Source organism: Myxocyprinus asiaticus, chromosome 33 (genome assembly GCF_019703515.2).
Source record: "Myxocyprinus asiaticus isolate MX2 ecotype Aquarium Trade chromosome 33, UBuf_Myxa_2, whole genome shotgun sequence".
NCBI classification, from domain to species: domain Eukaryota; kingdom Metazoa; phylum Chordata; class Actinopteri; order Cypriniformes; family Catostomidae; genus Myxocyprinus; species Myxocyprinus asiaticus.
Window position 1 is genome coordinate 35,089,836 of NC_059376.1, and position 17,189 is coordinate 35,107,024.

Here is a 17,189-nt window from a genome sequence, read left to right on the forward strand (position 1 = left end):
GATTCAGAGTCAACTTCTGAGCATGACGGCAATGCTGAAGATGGTCATTGCTGACTTGGAGGATCTTGCTGTAATACGTCGATCGATCACTGCCATGGAGATGAAATTCACTGAGGTGGTTACAAGAGTGTCAAATGTTGAGAAACGGATAGATTATCTGGAGTGAGTGAGCTCACAGGGTTCTGGCTCAGAGATCCGCTGAGGGAGACAGGCCCCGATCAATTCTGGCCAAATTTCTGAGATCATCCGATAAAGATCTCGTGTTACGCGAGGTGAGGAGCAAAGGAAGGCTTTCTTGGAAGAACCACAACATTTTCTTGTTCCCAGTCTTTGCGAATTCGATAAGATAGAAACTGGAACGATTCAAGGAATGCAAGAAACTCTTACATCAACAGAAGTTTGCTTTTGCACTGATGTTCCTGGCCAAATTGAGAATAGATACTAAGGATAAAAAAATATTTACATGCCCACAGCATGCATTGTCCTTCATTAAGTCAATGGAATGAGTAAGTCATGGTGTGATTCTCACGTTGCAGCCAAGTAAGCCTGACTCACTAAACATTCACTTGACTGACCGAGGAAGCTGAGCGCCTATTTTGTTTCTTTTTGTGTTGGTTCTGCCTAGCAGCTAGAGTTTGTTTTGTGGAATAACACTCCTTCAAGAAACTCTTGCATTGACGGAGGGTCGCTTTTATATGGGTGTTCCCGGCCAGATTGAAAATAGATGCTAAGGATGACCGCAAAGTATTTACTTGTCCCCAACAAGCATTGTCCTTCATAAAGTCAATGGAGTAAGTCATTGTGTGGTGCTCACTTTACAGCCAAGTGGACCTGACTCACTGAATATTCACTTGACTGTTCGAGGAAACTGGGCGCCTTTTTTTTTTTTTTTTTGTGCTGGTTCCGTCTAGCGGCTGGAGTTTGTTTTGTGTAGTAACACTCCTTCGGGACAGTTTATGGATGAATCTGCACATTCTTTGTGCTTGTACCTCCTACTGGCTGGAGTTTGTTTTGTGGAGTATTTTTTGCAGGACATTGGAAGGATTAAGTCATCTGCTGCACTCATGTAACAGCCGGCTCACTGAACATTCGTCTGACTGTCCAAGGAAACAGAACGTTTTTTTAATTTGTTTTTTGTGTGTGCAGGTTCCGCTAGAGGCTGGAGTTGTTTTGTGGAGGAACACACCTTCGGGACAGTTATGCGGATGAATCTACAAATTCTTTGTGTTTATTCTGCCTATTGGCTGGAGTTTGTTTTATAGATTTTCTTTTGGTATGTAATTTTGTCTCACAAAATCTGTACAGAAACACCGGACTTGAGCAATCCAATGGCAAAGGCGTACATGGATTGTTTGAGTTTAGAGGGATGGACACCGGTTGGCGCTATTGTGCGCGGGGTTAATGCGCACGTTTTTCTTTTTTCTGTTTGTTCTGTTCTGGGGGAAGTTCGGGGTTTGATTATTGCACTAATGTTGGAATGTAGTCTTTATCATTTTGTTTTTGACACACAATCTATTTTTTCTAATATGTCAAAATGTCAAATGTTAATATGAGTGGATTGTCTCTCTCCACGTGAAATGTGAATTGGTTGGGGGACCCCATAAAAAGAAACGAAACCATCATAAACGAAAGAAATATGATAGTGTTTCTTCAAGAAATGCATCTTTCCCCACAGGAAGCTGAAACATTTGGGAAGATATGGGGTGGGCATGTTTTCTTTAGTGCTGGTGCAAGAAAGAGCAGGGGAGTCATTACATTGATAAGTAAACATCTACAATTCAAATGTCTCAAACAGAGTAAAGATAAATTAGGAATTATTGTTTTAGCAGAAATTCAAGGGCAAAGGTTGGATTTGGCTAATATTTACGCACCTAACGCTGATGATCAGGGTTTTTTTATAGATCTTGAAGGGATGTTGCAAGCTGCTGGCACCCCTCATGATGGACTCAGTCCTTGATCATAGTGAAGCAAAAGTGTGCAAGCCCCCTAGAGCAACGTTGACGCTTCACAGGATGTGTAAAAATCTTGGTCTTACAGATATTTGGAGACTTTTGAACCCATCGGGTAGGGACTATACATTCTTTTCATCAGTCCATAAGATTTATACTAGAATAGAGTTTTTTATATATATATATCTAAGTCCCTCATTTCATCTGTTGTTGATTGCTCAATTGGAAGCATCTTAATCTCAGATCATGCCCTGGTGTGTTTAGAGGTGTTGCCACATATGGACAAAAAGAAATAACATAGTTGGCACTTTAATGTATCCCTTTTGCAAAATCCTGATTTCCAACAAATGTTAAAGGCTGAAATCAATGTTGATATGTAGACCAACTGGTCCTCAGTATCCTCTGTAGGCGTGGCATGGGAGGCACTTAAGGCAGTTCTTAGGGGTTGGATCATACAGTATGCCTCATCCATCAAAAAATCCAAAGCACGAGAGGGAATATTAAAAGTGCCAAGGCAGAGCTGAAGTGCCGAATGTCATCTGATGGCCTCAGGGAATTGACCCGATTGAAATACAGATATAATACTATTTTGTCACAGAAGGTGGAGTTTTGGCTATTCAGGGCAAGACAGGGCAGGGTTATAGTTTGAGTTGGGGGACAAAGCAGGGAAGCTTTTGGCTAGATATATAAAGCAGAGGGAGTCTTTTTCCATCATTCCCTCAGTGAAATCTGCTGGTGGTGACATTTTTACCTAGAATTCTCTTGATCGCTATAGTTCCACGTCTTCATCTACTGATGAAGATATTAGAAATTTTGTGGAACTTTTAGAACTTCCTAAACTGACGACTGAGCAAAACCATTCTCTTGATTCTGAGATAATCTTGGAGCAGTTTGGCAAGGTAATTAAGGCCTTGCCTATAGGCAAGGCTCTGGGGCCAGATGGCTTTGCCGCTGCATTTTTTAGATCTTAAGCTACAGATCTGGCTCCACTTTTGCTAGAAGTTTATACGGAATCATTAAAGAATGGAAAGCTTCTGCCAACCATGATGCAAGCACAGATCAGTCTGATTCTTAAAAAGGACAAAGATCCAAGCGGTGCAGAGTTACCATCCAATTTCCCTGATCCAGCTAGATGTTCAAATATTGTCAAAAATTTTGGCTAATCGATTAATTTATGACATCTCTTATACATATAGATCAGGTGGGGTTCATTCGGGGCCGCAGCTCTTCTGATAACATTAGGTGTTTCATCAATATCATGTGGTCAGTAGCGAATGATCAGACTCTGGTCACTGCCATCTCACTTGACGCCGAAAAGGCTTTTAATATGGTAGAATGGGATTTCGTTTTTAAGATTATGGAAATGTACGGGTTTGGGAGTATGTTTATTGGATGGATTCATTTACTTTATAGACACACGTTAGCGGCGATACAAACATAAGGATTAATTTCAGATTATTTTACTCTGGATACGGGCACCCGTCATGGTTGCCCTCTTTCTCCATTATTGTTCTGTCTTGCCCTGGAACCATTAGCAGCTGCGATAAGGATTTTCCAGGGAGATGGCGGGAGGTGTGGCGCATAAGCTTTTGCTTTACGCAGATGATATTTTATTATTCATCTCCGACCCTTCTAGATCTATGCCTTGCCTCCACAGACTTAATAATTCCTTTTCTAAGTTCTCAGGAGTCAATTGGTCTAAATCAAAACCTTTGGCTCTGACAGCGTACTGCCCAGTAACGGCTTTTCAGCCGGGTGCCTTCCAGAGGCCCAGACAGGGCATTAAGTATTTGGGCATTTTATTCCCAGCAAATTTGTCTGATTTAATTAATTTTGACCCCTTAATAAAAAGGTTTTCAAGCGATGTGGGCAGGTGGGCTTCATTAAATGTATCTATGATTGGGAAGGTTAATGTTATTAAAATGAATGGTATTCCAAAATTTAACTACCTGCTACAATCTCTCCCTGTAGATGTCCCCCTCTCTTATTTCAAGCAATTTGATAGCATGGTGAAGTCCTTCATTTGGAATGGTAAACGTCCCAGATTACATTTAAATAAGTTACATAGGCCAGTTGACAAAGGTGGGCTAGGCCTACCAAAGATTTTGTTTTATTATTATGCATTCGGTCTCAGACATTTGGCTCGTTGGTCACTTCCACCTGAGAGTGCCCCTCCCTGGTTTTGTATTGAACAGGAAGTTATTGCCCCATTTCGCCATTGCAAAGCCTTTCTATCAAACTAATCAGAGAAGTTAAGTTACACCCTGTTACCTCGCATTTGCACTCGGTATGGACAAAAGTGTCCAGAGTGTTTAATTTGGACATTAATTTAAATATTGCCTTGAGCATATGGCAGAACCCAAAATTATGTATTAATAAGCCCCCTTTCTGCTGGTCAGAGTGGATTGTGAGGGAGATTAATACGCTCGGTGACCTATATGAGAGTGGAGTGTTGAGATCTTTTGAAAATTTGGTTCAACATTTTGCGATTCCCAGATCTCAGTTTTATAGGTATTTACAACTGTGCCACCTGCTCTGTACTATTTTTGATTATTTTTAGAAACAAAACAATACTTATATACTTTTTTGTTTGCTTCTGTACATCTCAGTGACCTGCCCTCATGAGAGGGACGACATAAGCTCGTTGGTAAGGTCACGCGTCACGTGGAGGAGGAGTCAGGAAGCGCATCATTGTTTACAAGAGAAACTTGTGCCGTTCACAAACCAAAACAGTCCAAAACAATTTAAAAACAATATAAAATAAAAATAAAAAATAATTTCCAAATAATAATATAAAAAACAATGTAAACAATGACGCGCTTCCTGACTCCTCCTCCACGTGACGCATGACCTTACCACCGAGCTTACGTCATCCCTCTCATGAGCGCACGTCACAGAGATGTACGGAAGTGAACATTTGTAGTTAAAAAGTATAGAAGTATTGTTGTTCTAAAAATAATCAACCGTTTGGGTTCAGAAGAACTTTATTTGTCGACTGGAGTCGTGTGGATTATTTTGATGCACCCTAAATATGCATTTTGGACCGTCAAAAAATGGAGGACATTCACTTGCATTGTTTAGAGGAGGAGACCTGAAATGAAATCCTAAAAGTCTTAAATTCTGTTTTGATGAAGAAAGAAACTCAGATACATCTTGGATGGACTGAGGGTGAGTAAATGATCAGCAAATTTTCATTTTTGGGTGAACTATTCCTTTACGCATTCCTTCAGTTTGAGCATTATTTTTCATCCAAAAAGACAACAGTAATAGTCTAATAATAGTGAGTTTTAAAAACGTTCTTCTCCTTCATTAAAACTTGCATGGCTACAAATCTACTGACTTCAGCAGATTTTTTAAAGAATTATAAACACAAAGCAGATCTATGGTATCATTTTACTACAGATTTAAACTGCTGAGCATGACTTTTATCAGAAAATCATTAATGAGTTTCAATAATGTTTTCTCATCATTGTAAAGCGCATTTCACAGGAGCTGAGTCGAGGCGTCAACGCTTCGTTCAACCGCATTGCCATCCACATGACAAGAATTGCAGAAAGCGTCACAGAGGGGCAATTTTACGTGCTTGCTACGCAAGAAAGAGGGAGATGTGCACAATAAACACTGAAAACGTATTTGGAAGAGAGAGAGAGAGAGAGAGAGAGAGAAAGTAATAAAATGACTTGTTTATTGTTAAGGTTTTAGCGTTTTCTTGGTAGGCTAAATTTAAATTAGTTCAATAACTGGGGTCTCTAATACTTGGAAACAATAAGGTAATGTTTAATTAAAAGAACATTCAATATCTCTTCGCAAATTTGGCGAGTTTTTAAATATTTCTTGTTGCTTTGTACTCTCAAATACATTATTTGTGAAGCAAAAACATGTGTGAAAAAAACTTTGGTGTAAAGTGGCATCATTTAATAGATTTCAGTGTATTCTGCAGCGCTGACGCGAGTCATGTGAAAGACCCTTAACGTGTAAAAACATCACTCACTTTAACACATTTATCATAACTCTTCCACCCTTTTCTCTCCTTGATGAACAACAAAGACAAAAGATCCCGAAGTGAACAAACAACATGCCCCTCTCATTCAGAGGGTCGATGCATGTACCAGGTCATTCAGCTTGTTTACAAATGAGAAGTTTCACAGTGTCTCTTCTTCAGAGATCAAGCTCCATTTCTGTCAGACACAGATTCATTGTGCACACGCTGCTGTGGCCAAGCACGTGATTGGCCGTAGCTGTAACCAATCAAGCGATCTGCCTCGGTTGGACTGCGGTTGCCAAGAATGCGACTGACTACTGCTGTAATCAATCAAGCGGGAGTCCGACCCCTGATTATTTTTTATTTATGCATTTATTTATTTTGTGAAATTTGGTAATTTTCCATGGCACACCTGACAATCTTTCGCGGCACAATGGTTGGGAAACATTGCTCTATGCCACGGTGGTTTGTTAGAGCGCATGCTCATTAGCTGACACAGCAACACAAAAGTACCAACATAGGAACGAAATACATTTTAAAATGCATTTGAGTTAATTAATATTATTGTCTTAGCAAAAAATGTGTAATCCAAGTAACGTAATTTTATTCATGTCTGCAGCTGTAATCAGATTACTTTTAAAGTAACGCGTTACATTACTGTGTTACCTCAAAATGTAATTAGATTTCAATAACTTTTTGTAACGCGTTATACCCAACACTGCACCCCCCTCTGCTGATGATCGAACAATCAGATAGTCCCGCCCCAGACTCCTGGCTTTGGTTGAGCCAATGTCATTGTGTTAGGCTGGAGAGCTAAAAAAAAATAAACAGGAATTTTTTCAGTTCTTGAGAAAATTAACCTACGAATGGCTTACTCATCTTTGGCTCTGCATATTAAACTGGTATAGGACAAAGTATTTTAACACCGAAAAAGTTACACACTTTAGCTATAATGTTTGATTTAATGTTAGCTTTAATGTTTTGATATTGCAAGATGAAAAGCAAGACCACTGCAACAGCAGATAATAACCATAAATTTTGCTTTTGAATTACAGACGGATGGGACAACCGCAGATTCCTGTTTACAGATTAGCCCACCCCAACCTCCCGAGGATCAAAAGTACAATCAGAATGCCTCTGTGGAAATATCTGATTCCCAGCCCAAGAGCCTCCAACAGTCCTTAAGCCCCCACACATCTAGAGAGTTAGAACAGCCAGTGGAAGCTGATGGAGAACGAGAGACACACGAGGATGAGGATGAGTGTTTACAGACTGCAGTGCTGCCAAAGGTTGAGAGTCTTACATTTGATTTTGACCAGTTGGTCAAGGATGAGAGAATCAACCAATTACAAGCTCGATTAAGATAGAAAGAGGCTGCGCTCAATGACTTTAACTCAAAGCCGGCAGATCAGATGTAGATGATCTTACTAAAGATGACTGTTCAAGATACTATGATAACTATTTGAAACTTGCTTGTGCTCAGTTTCGTTTGATCAGTAGTAGAATTGTTCTGTTTTTAAATTGCGGAGATAGTTCACCCATAAAACTCACCCTCATGTTGTTCTAAACCTGAATGATTTTTTTTTAATTTTTTTTTACTTGAAACACTAAAGTAGGTGTTAGGCAGAATGTTAGCCTCAGTCACCTTTCATTTTCATTGAAAGAAAAAAACAAACAATGAAAGTGAATGGTGACTTAGGCTGTCAGTCCCCAACATTCTGCCGAACATCTCATTTTGTATTCCACACGTCAAACAGGTTTGGAACAACATCAGGTTGAGTTCATTTTCAAAATTTTAATTTATGGGTGAACCATCCCTTTAAGTTAACTGGCTGAGATACGTATTTGTTACGATAAACATTCTCTTGTAATCTGAATAATAATGGCAGAGGAATAATGTTGCACTCATGGCAACTCATTACTGTATGTTAGGGAGATATACACAACCTATCATAGGCTGAAGTGCAAAAACCTTTGCACACATTTGCATTTACAGTACGTACATAATATGTGTTTAAATATGACTGATCATTTGCTAATAGCAATGTTTGGCTCCACACAAGTACCCCCACACACTCATCATTTACTCAGCCTCAAGCCATCCCAGATGTGTATGACTTTCTTTTATCTGCTGAACTCAAATGAAGATTTTTAGAAGAATTTCTCAGCTCTTTTGGTCCATACAATGAATGGGTACCAAAAATGTTAAGCTCCAAATATCACATAAGTCAGCATAATAGTAATCTATATGACTCCAATGGTTAAATCAGTATCTTCAGAAGCAATATGATTGGTGTGGGTGAGAAACAGATCACTTTCACATTTTTCTTCTTGTGTTTTTGGTGATTCAAATTCTTCATGCATACCACCCTCTACTGGGCAGGAAGAAGAAAGCAAAAAAGGACTTAAATTTTGTTTCTCACCCACACCTATTATATCACTTCTAAATATATGGATTAAAACACTGGAGTTGTATGGATTATTTTAATGATGCCTTTATGTGCTTTTATGAGCGTCAAAATTCTGGCACCCATTCACTTGCATTGTATGGACTTACATAGTTGAAATATTCTTCTAAAAATCATAATTTGTGTTCTGCAGAAGAAAGAAAGTCATACACATCTGGGATGGCATGAGGGTGAATAAATGATGGGAGAATTTTCATTTTTGGGTGAACTATCCCTTTAAAATTGATTATTTGTCTATGCATTTCAGAAAAAAAACAAAAAAACAATAGATAATTGATCCTCATTTCAAATTAGGAAAAAGTTTTCAGTCATGTTTCTTTTTTAATTCAATTTACTTTTGCAGATAGCTGTACATTGTGTGATTAAGTGCCTACTTAAACAAGATTCTGGCCATTGACATAACGTTTTGTCTTTATTTTATCAACAGTGTACTTTTTAGTAATCCAGTACCTTCACAGGAGAAAGAATCTGATTGGCTGTGATACATTTTTGCTCCGTTGTCGTCACTCTCAAACAGGATTTCAATGTCATGCTGCTGTGAATCTTGAATCCCTGGTTATATGAGATAAGAGTGGAAGTTCCACAGCCAAGCAAGTGGTTTAATCATGTTATGTTTAAATGTGAAGAAGACTCTGTGCCAGTGTGGGTGAAAAAGCATAACCGTAACATCTAAAGTAACAATAAATACTGTACAGTACTGGGCATCTTTCAGATAAGTCAAGCATAAATCCATTTACGTTATGAAGCTATAAAAGTGGCATTCAGCTGGTTAACTTTGACATATCGAGAAACTTCACCTTCATACGTCAGTTTTTATTTGTTGTTTTTTAATCACAGATGTGATTGGTAGTTTTTTATGTGCATTGAGCAAAAAAAATAAAAATAAAAAATAGCTTGCAAATAGGTGTCCTCTATGTTTAGAGGAAGGATAAGATGATGTCGGGTGTGTGCGGCATTGGCCCGTCCCCCCAGGCCCTTCTATAAGAGCAAACTGGTCTAAGAACTTCAGCAGCTCTTTAGACAGACCAAACCTGTGTGGGGGCGGGGCAGAAAAAATAGAAATGCCATCAGACGGAATGCATCCCTCTCACGCCAGGCTTCTACGGACAGATAGAGGATTTGTGCTGAAGGTAAGACTTTGCACAGACTTAACTATGAAAATGTGTAGCTGTGGGGGGTGATGTATGCACTAAGATCAGGCCTTTTAATCCTAATGGTTTCATGTTGCACAAGCCAAGGATCTTTTATACTTGTTGCATGAAATCTAGGTGTCCAATTTAAGGGCAAAGACCAATTCCTGCTGATTCTCATATGTGCATCCTTGTTTAAGCAAGTTTTGAGAGGTTTCAGGGTTAAAAAAAAAATTCCCTGACAGTAAGTCTTCATATAAAGTTAAAAACAACTTTGCATTTTTTGCTAAATGACTGGTTTCTTGGTTGAATCAAATTACCTTTTTTGTGACTAACAATTACTGCCTCCATTGCAGGTTTACATTTTATGGAGCTATTATGACCATTATGTGGGATGTTGTCTGTAGAAAAAAATATAGTTATCAGAAGGTCAAAATACCTCATGCATTTTGCATTTTCATTGCATTTTGCAGTTGGATGTATTTCACTCACTAATTTCTGCTGAGTCAGCTTTTTGTGCAAGGCCACATGACAACTACATTTTCAAAAGCTGCAATGTCTTGAATTTGAACTAACATCATTGTCGAACAAGTCTAGTGCCATCTGGACTTTTTTTGCATTCTCAGATCAGTATGTTTTTGGAAAACAAGATAAAAACAAAATGTATGCAAGAGTCTTGGAAATTTCTATTCGTTGCTATGGCAAAGGGTGTTATGGGGCCCTGATAAGATGCAGGTGTCTTAGAGTTTGTTTCTCGTGAAACAGGTGCCCAGCTGGCGAAGTGTGTGTGTTCTTTACTCCATTTTCTCCGTCCTGGTTCTGCCAGATTTTAGCGAGGGGGCAAAAGCTCGTTGTGGAAGAGAACTAATCGCCGACCTGGAGTTTGTGTGTGGGGACCGTGGATTTTACAGAGGTAAGAATAACCTACAAACTTTGTGTAAGTCCTAGATTTGGATATGCTGCAGAATCAAATCTGTTTACATAGATGTGAGTGCTGATTGTGTTTTTGCTTATTATGTACTGAGACTGTGGTCATGGTGATAGATTGTGATACAGAAGTGACTGCAGCTTGTCTCTAAATCTGTTATGTTACAGCTCACCCTCAGCATTCAGTCATATTCGTAACATTTCAATATCAGTTTATTAAAAGTGGCCTTGTCATGTTAAGATACGGACATGGTGTTATCAAGTCAAGCCATTATCACTTTGGTGTTGATGCTGATCAATTGAATCAACCAATAGGAAATGGTAACGTTCTGCTTTTTTTTTTTATTTATTTTTTTTTTTTATTTTTTTTTTGTGGGAAGATATTTTATTTTGATAACAAACACTGAATATATAACAAAATAAGCTACTATACCAACATGTACTCTTCTGGTATAACTGATTTGCAGTTGTTGACGTCAACCTTGCTGCTAACTGGGACCCTTTCACTCTGTTCCATATTCAAGGCCACCCTCACACATTTCTTTCTAGTTTTCTCTCTTGTACACTCAAAAGGAACATTATGACATGGTCTCAGTGACAATGCCTTATCATTACAACAATAAAAAAATATTACTCATTGACAGCTTCATACTTTTCACACCCAATAGTGGCTTAAATGAAGAGTTATGTGGTTTGATTTCTTTATTATAATTTTATGGTTTTAAGCATTTTTGTACATCATTTATTTAAGGATACAAGATGTAATTTGTCTTGAAAGCCCACCTTTTCCATGGTTCATTTAAAAGTTTGCTTAAAACTAACTCAATCATTGGGTTAACAGGAGTTAACAGGAGTGAGAAACTACATCACGAACAACATTATAAATCTTTAGGATTTCCCGTTGTGTCTTTTGGTGGTTAGGTAAACCTGGAGGAGCCCGTAGCAGCGGTCCTCACTCTCGTGGGAAAGGCATTGTAGAGCAGTGCTGCGTTCGAGGATGTGACCTCCAGCATTTGGAGTCATACTGTGCCAAACCTAAGAGAAGGCAACGTCACGCCCCTGCGTCTCCACAACAGACTGTGGTGAGACTTCATACAGATCCCATTCAACTGATTTTGCTTTTGTAAAGCATAATATTTTAAGTGAAGAATTTCATAATAGAATTCATAGCTCTGTATAGTTAGGCTGGTGGTTCTCAACTGGTGGGTCACGACACAAAACTGGGCAGCCTGTCTTTTCTGATAGAGTTGTGGATAGGAGGGAAACACAATGCTAACTGCACATAATAAAAGGCATATTAAGCATGTAATAGTGCATAATTAGGATTACCAAATAAATAGGGCTATCAACATTTAAAAGGTAGTAGAAAACGCTTTCCATATCTTTTGTTGTTGACGTCAAAGGCTATGTGTCCAATCTCTCTACACTACACTATTTTGGCTAACTCTATGCTATTTTGCCACAAATTCATCTGACACTTGGTAGATGCTATCATAATATATTGGATGCCAACATGGACAGGTTATGTAACATGCCTTCCTCCTTAAAACCATAAACAAATCTATGCAAGGTTAAAGAAAATATGACCCAGACTACAATAAATCAGTGTCAGAAATTAACTTTTCCCCAAGGGGGCAACAATTACTGTGATTCTTTTATTCAAATACTTCAGTTGAATCAATTAATTTACATAAGCTCTCAATCGGAATAATAAGATTGAGAATATATTGCCTCCTACCCATTAAATTAAATCAACATCATATCATATTTTTTGTGATAATATTCTAATCTCAGATCATATTTTTTGTGATAATATTCTATTCTAAGCCTAGTTATACACATTAAAGGAATATTCCTGGTTCAATACAAGTTAAGATCGACAGCATTTGAGCATTTGCGTATAAACATGATCTGTTTACAGTTACAGTGAGGCAATTACAATGGAAGTGAATATGGGCAATTTTTGGAGGGTTTAAAGGCAGAAATGTGAAAATTATAATTTTATAAAAGCACTTACATTAATTCTTCTGTTAAAACTCATGTATTATTTGAACTGTAAAGTTGTTTAAACGGACATTTTTACAGTCATTTTAGGGTTTTAGATGTAATGTCAACACAGTTGTAAAATTGGCTATACCTTTACACAGAAAAGGTTAGTAAGCGATTTTATCACACTAAAATCATGTTTGCACGCATATTGTTTTAAGTCTTGTGGCTATTCTTCTGAAACAGTGAGTAATTTAACTTGAAAAAATTGGCCCCCATTCACTTCCATTGTAAGTGCCTCACTGTTACCCAGAATTTTGTTTTTTGTTTTTTAAATTAAAGGAGGGGCAAGTAAAAATACATTTTTGTGGTGATCAATATTATGATCTTAGTTTGTATTGAACTAAGGACCCCACTAAGGACCTCACTCTGGACCCCACTCACCCTGCCCACCACCTTTTTGAACTGTTGCCTTCTAGCCGACGCTTCAGAGCTCTGAGCACCAGAACCGTCAGGCACAGGAACAGTTTTTTCCCCAGGCTATCCATCTCATGAACAGTTAAAACTGCCCCTTTGAGCAATAATTAATGTGCAATACACAGCTTAGTCTTTTTTTATTATCCAACACATCCTACCTCTTCTGCCATTACATTCCCTTGCACTGTATATAACCGATTTGTATTTAGATTTGCACTACGTATGTATGTGTGTATGTATGTATGTATGTATGTATATATTTTCATATATGTGTATATGTATGTATATGTATATGTATGTGTGTATGTGCATGTGTGTGTGTGTGTGTGTATATGTATGTATATGTGTATGTATGTGTGTGTGTGTATATATATGTATGTATGTATGTATATAGTGTATTCTATATATACCTTTTTCTTTTCAATATTTATCTATTTTTTATTAAACTGTAATTATTTTTTAAAAGTCTTGTTGCTGTTGTCTTCTGTCACCAATACAAATTCCTTGAATGTGTAAGCATACCTGGCAATAAAGCTCATTCTGATTCTGAACCTGGAATATTCCTTTAAGAACTACTGTATATCAGATAATTAAAAAAAAGAAAAATTCATTACAGGCTTTTCTTGCCCCCACATGAATTTCAAGGGCATTTTTGCCACAAGCACTATTTAATTTCTGACCCTGCATTAAATACAGGTCATGGGTTTGTTCATGTGTTGGGTCGACACTGATGTCCACAGTAATATCTGGGCTAAAGCAAAACCATTTGAGAACATTTAGGCCATAATATATCCAAGGAGCTGTTATTAGAGGCTATGTAACTAAGGGTGTGTTCACACTTGGCAGGTTTGGTTAGATTAAAACGAACTTTGATGTGATTGCTCTGTTAGTGCGGTTCATTTGAACAAGTGTGAACGCTGTCACCCGAACCTTGGTGCGCACCAAACAAGCGGACCGAGACCGCCTGAATAGTGGGTCTCGGTCCACTTCCAACCGAACTCTGGTGCGGTTCGATTGATATATAAACGCAACCTGGACCAAAGACATCTAAACGGACCAAAAACAGGAAGTAATTTGCCTAATACTGACCTCAAGCATTCCTTCTCATCATAGTAGCTATGTTGCCCATTACAGTTCGGTACAGGCATCGGAACCGCCGTCAGCATATCTTCGTTTGTGTGTGCAACAGAGGAATTCCTGGCGCTGTTTTGACTCATTTACACATTTGATTAGCTCTTCGTTTGTTCAGAGCTGGTAAAAATACCACCATATATACATATATAAATATAATGAGTGCATTTCGCCCAGCAGCCAGCATTGTTTTGTATGATTGTTATGTTCCGTCAAAAAATATACGTCATAAAAGCTGTCCAATCAGGTTGTGACTTTTCCTGATGCCTTTGGTTTTGTATCGTTAGGTTCAGTGTTAAAAAAGCCAGGGTGAACGCTAAGCAAACCAGGACTAAATGTGTCATTTTCTTTTTTGGTCCGGACCAAGAGGACCATGAGAACCGAACTACAAGTGTGAACACACCCTAAAAGTAACTTAAACCTGGCAACTTCAAAAGCCAACAACATGATATTAAACTCATACACTCTAATTCTATTGTTGCTGGAAGAACAGTTCTGGCTGGTGTTTCAAAGGCTTGCTGAGATTAACAGAAATGATGAAGCTACGTCTCAAAGACTCAGAGAGCGGACACTCTACCGGTGGAACTCCAGTGATTCAGTATTATCAAATTCAAGTACCAAAACACCCAGCCGGCCACCTTCTACACTCCAAAATCATTCCGCTGAGCGAATGACACTTCTGCCAGCATTTATCACCCAAAATCGATAGACTTTGTGGATCGGCATGGACCTTCTATCTCATCTTCCTCTTCTAAAAATGACTTTTCTGTGCTTGAAGAAGTATAAACTGAGACCTATGTAAGAGACACTAGAGGACAAGATACCAAAGTCACTCAGAAATGTGTCTCTCAGAATAATTTTTGCTGCTGGAACAAAGAAAACAGACAAGAGAATATGTATGAAACTGCAGAGTGGACTGTTTATGTGCGCACGTTTGTCCAAAAATATGTTGCCATGTTGAATACAATGTGAATTGTATTTTTCAATTTCCCTTTTGTTTTCAGCTTCTCCTGTAGCACTGACTTGTGTTCTCAAATGTACTGGAGGAGAGTGAACAAGCTCAAAGCAAACTTAGTTTGCAAGTTGAAAAGTATTTGTGTTATTTTATAAACTTGAAAGACCCAAAATATGGGACCACTGTAGGCTGAGGTAAGCCATTTTGAATGTTTAAATGTGACAATTGTGTTTTATGAAAGATTACTGAATTTATTTTTTATTTTTTTTGGTCTTTTGGCTTTAAGTTATATTTTGAGTTTTCCACGTTATAAGGGTTTGATCTTTCTGATGCTTGTGAAATAATAATAAGCAGATTTTGGACAGAAAAAAAATTAAGAAAGAAGGTGAGGACAGATGTTACACAGAAGAAAGCTCTTTGATTTTACTGCTTTAAAAACAGTGTTCTTTTTTCTTTTTCTTGCTTTCTTTAGGGATAACTGGTGTTTATTTAATAAAAGATGGCATTTATCTAACATATCCATATCAGTATTACTCCATTTTAAAAGATACATTAAGGGATTGTAGAACTTATATTGTGATCTAAATGCTGCATATAGTTTTGGATTCTTAGATCTTACCAATGACCTTTAAAGAAAGAACATTATTCTGTTTACAGGGAATAAACAATATCACCACAGCCTTGGGGTGTTATCACTATCTAAACATTGAATAATGTTCTTTTTGGTATGCAGTGCATAGGTGAAGTTTGGTGTTATGACTTGGATTTTCTTCACAAAGTTATTTTCTTTACTAAGAATGCAGTAATCAAATCTGAAGCATTTTTTTTTTTTTTTTTTTTTGCTTTGGAGAGGTGGGTAGAACACTGGAATGATTAAATAATTAATCACTCAAGTACAAGGAACAGGGCAAAAAGCCAGTTCATAAATGTTTAAATACAAAAAAAAAAAAAAGAAAGAAAAAACAGACATTCTAGTAGTGCATGCCAAGTGTTTTTACAGTATTATTATTTGTAAGTAAGTGAGAATGGGGGCAATTGTAACATTTTTTAAATATTTATTTGATCATTTACAGACAGCTACAAATGTAGCTGCCATCTGTTGGTATAAAACACATATACAGGGTTGGGGAGTAACGGAATACATGTAATGGGAATACGTATTTAAAATACAAAATATAAGTAACTGTATTACACTACAGTTACAATTTAAATCACTGGTAATTAAAATACAGTTAGAAGAGATTACTTTGCATTTTATTGTCATTTGTTTCATTTAATATTTAGTCCTTTCAGATGGAAAACATTTATACATATAAATGATGTGATCCAAAGTGCATTTGAACAGCAGTGAAACACTTTCTTATGATGTGTTACATTCATACGAGCAGACAGAGAAGTACGTTTAAAGTAAGTTTGGAGCAGAAGAAATAGAAATAAACCTTGTGTAAATTGTCAGCTTTACGCTAAGCTAAAATGCTATTTCTAGCCATTTTACATGCACATGTTACCAGGCACAATCATATTTTTTATCAAGAAAATTCACGTTGGATCATAATTTATTTATTTCTAGTAAGACCTTTGATATTAGGGCAAAACTCGTATTCTTGATAATCATTTTTGTATTGTTTTCCTGTAAAAATATCTAAAAATCCTTAAAACAAGATCAATTTGATTTATCTTGTTTTAGAAACAACACTGCAGAAGATATTTAGGTTTTTCAGAGAATGCATTTTTAACATGTATTATTTCTTACTGTACTGGCAGAGTTTTTATAGTCAAAACAATTGAAAAAATCTACCAGTGCTGAAGAAGTAATCCAAAGTATTTAGAATACGTTACTGACCTTGAGTAATCTAACGAAATATGTTACAAATTACATTTTACAGCATGTATTCTGTAATCTGTGTTGGAATACATTTCAAAAGTAACCCTCCCAACCCTGCACATATATGTGCCAAGTGTAAAATTGCCATAAGAATAATTACATTGGTAAAGAGTAGGTAATAATGTTGAACTTAAAACAAGTTAAAAGTCATATTGTTAATTTATAATAAAAGTTACATTTGCAACCAACTGCACTGTTAAAATAAAATCTTGTATTACAGCTCCATGCAACAGTGGTAAGGTTAAAGTTAACCCTAACTTGACTCTAACCCTAGCCTTGACCAAATAGTAATCAAACTC

General features: G+C 37.3%; 1 protein-coding gene across 1 annotated transcript; it reads left to right on the forward strand.

Moving 5' to 3' along the window:
• The first annotated feature begins 8,751 nt into the window (after nucleotides 1–8,751).
• LOC127423804 (insulin-like growth factor I) lies at nucleotides 8,752–15,411 on the forward strand. The gene is made up of 4 exons (XM_051668421.1): nucleotides 8,752–9,529; nucleotides 10,295–10,442; nucleotides 11,378–11,538; nucleotides 14,544–15,411. Exons 1-4 carry the CDS (start codon nucleotides 9,461–9,463, stop codon nucleotides 14,757–14,759), a joined length of 594 nt encoding a protein of 197 aa, XP_051524381.1. The 5' UTR covers nucleotides 8,752–9,460; the 3' UTR covers nucleotides 14,760–15,411.
• The last annotated feature ends 1,778 nt before the right edge of the window (nucleotides 15,412–17,189 follow it).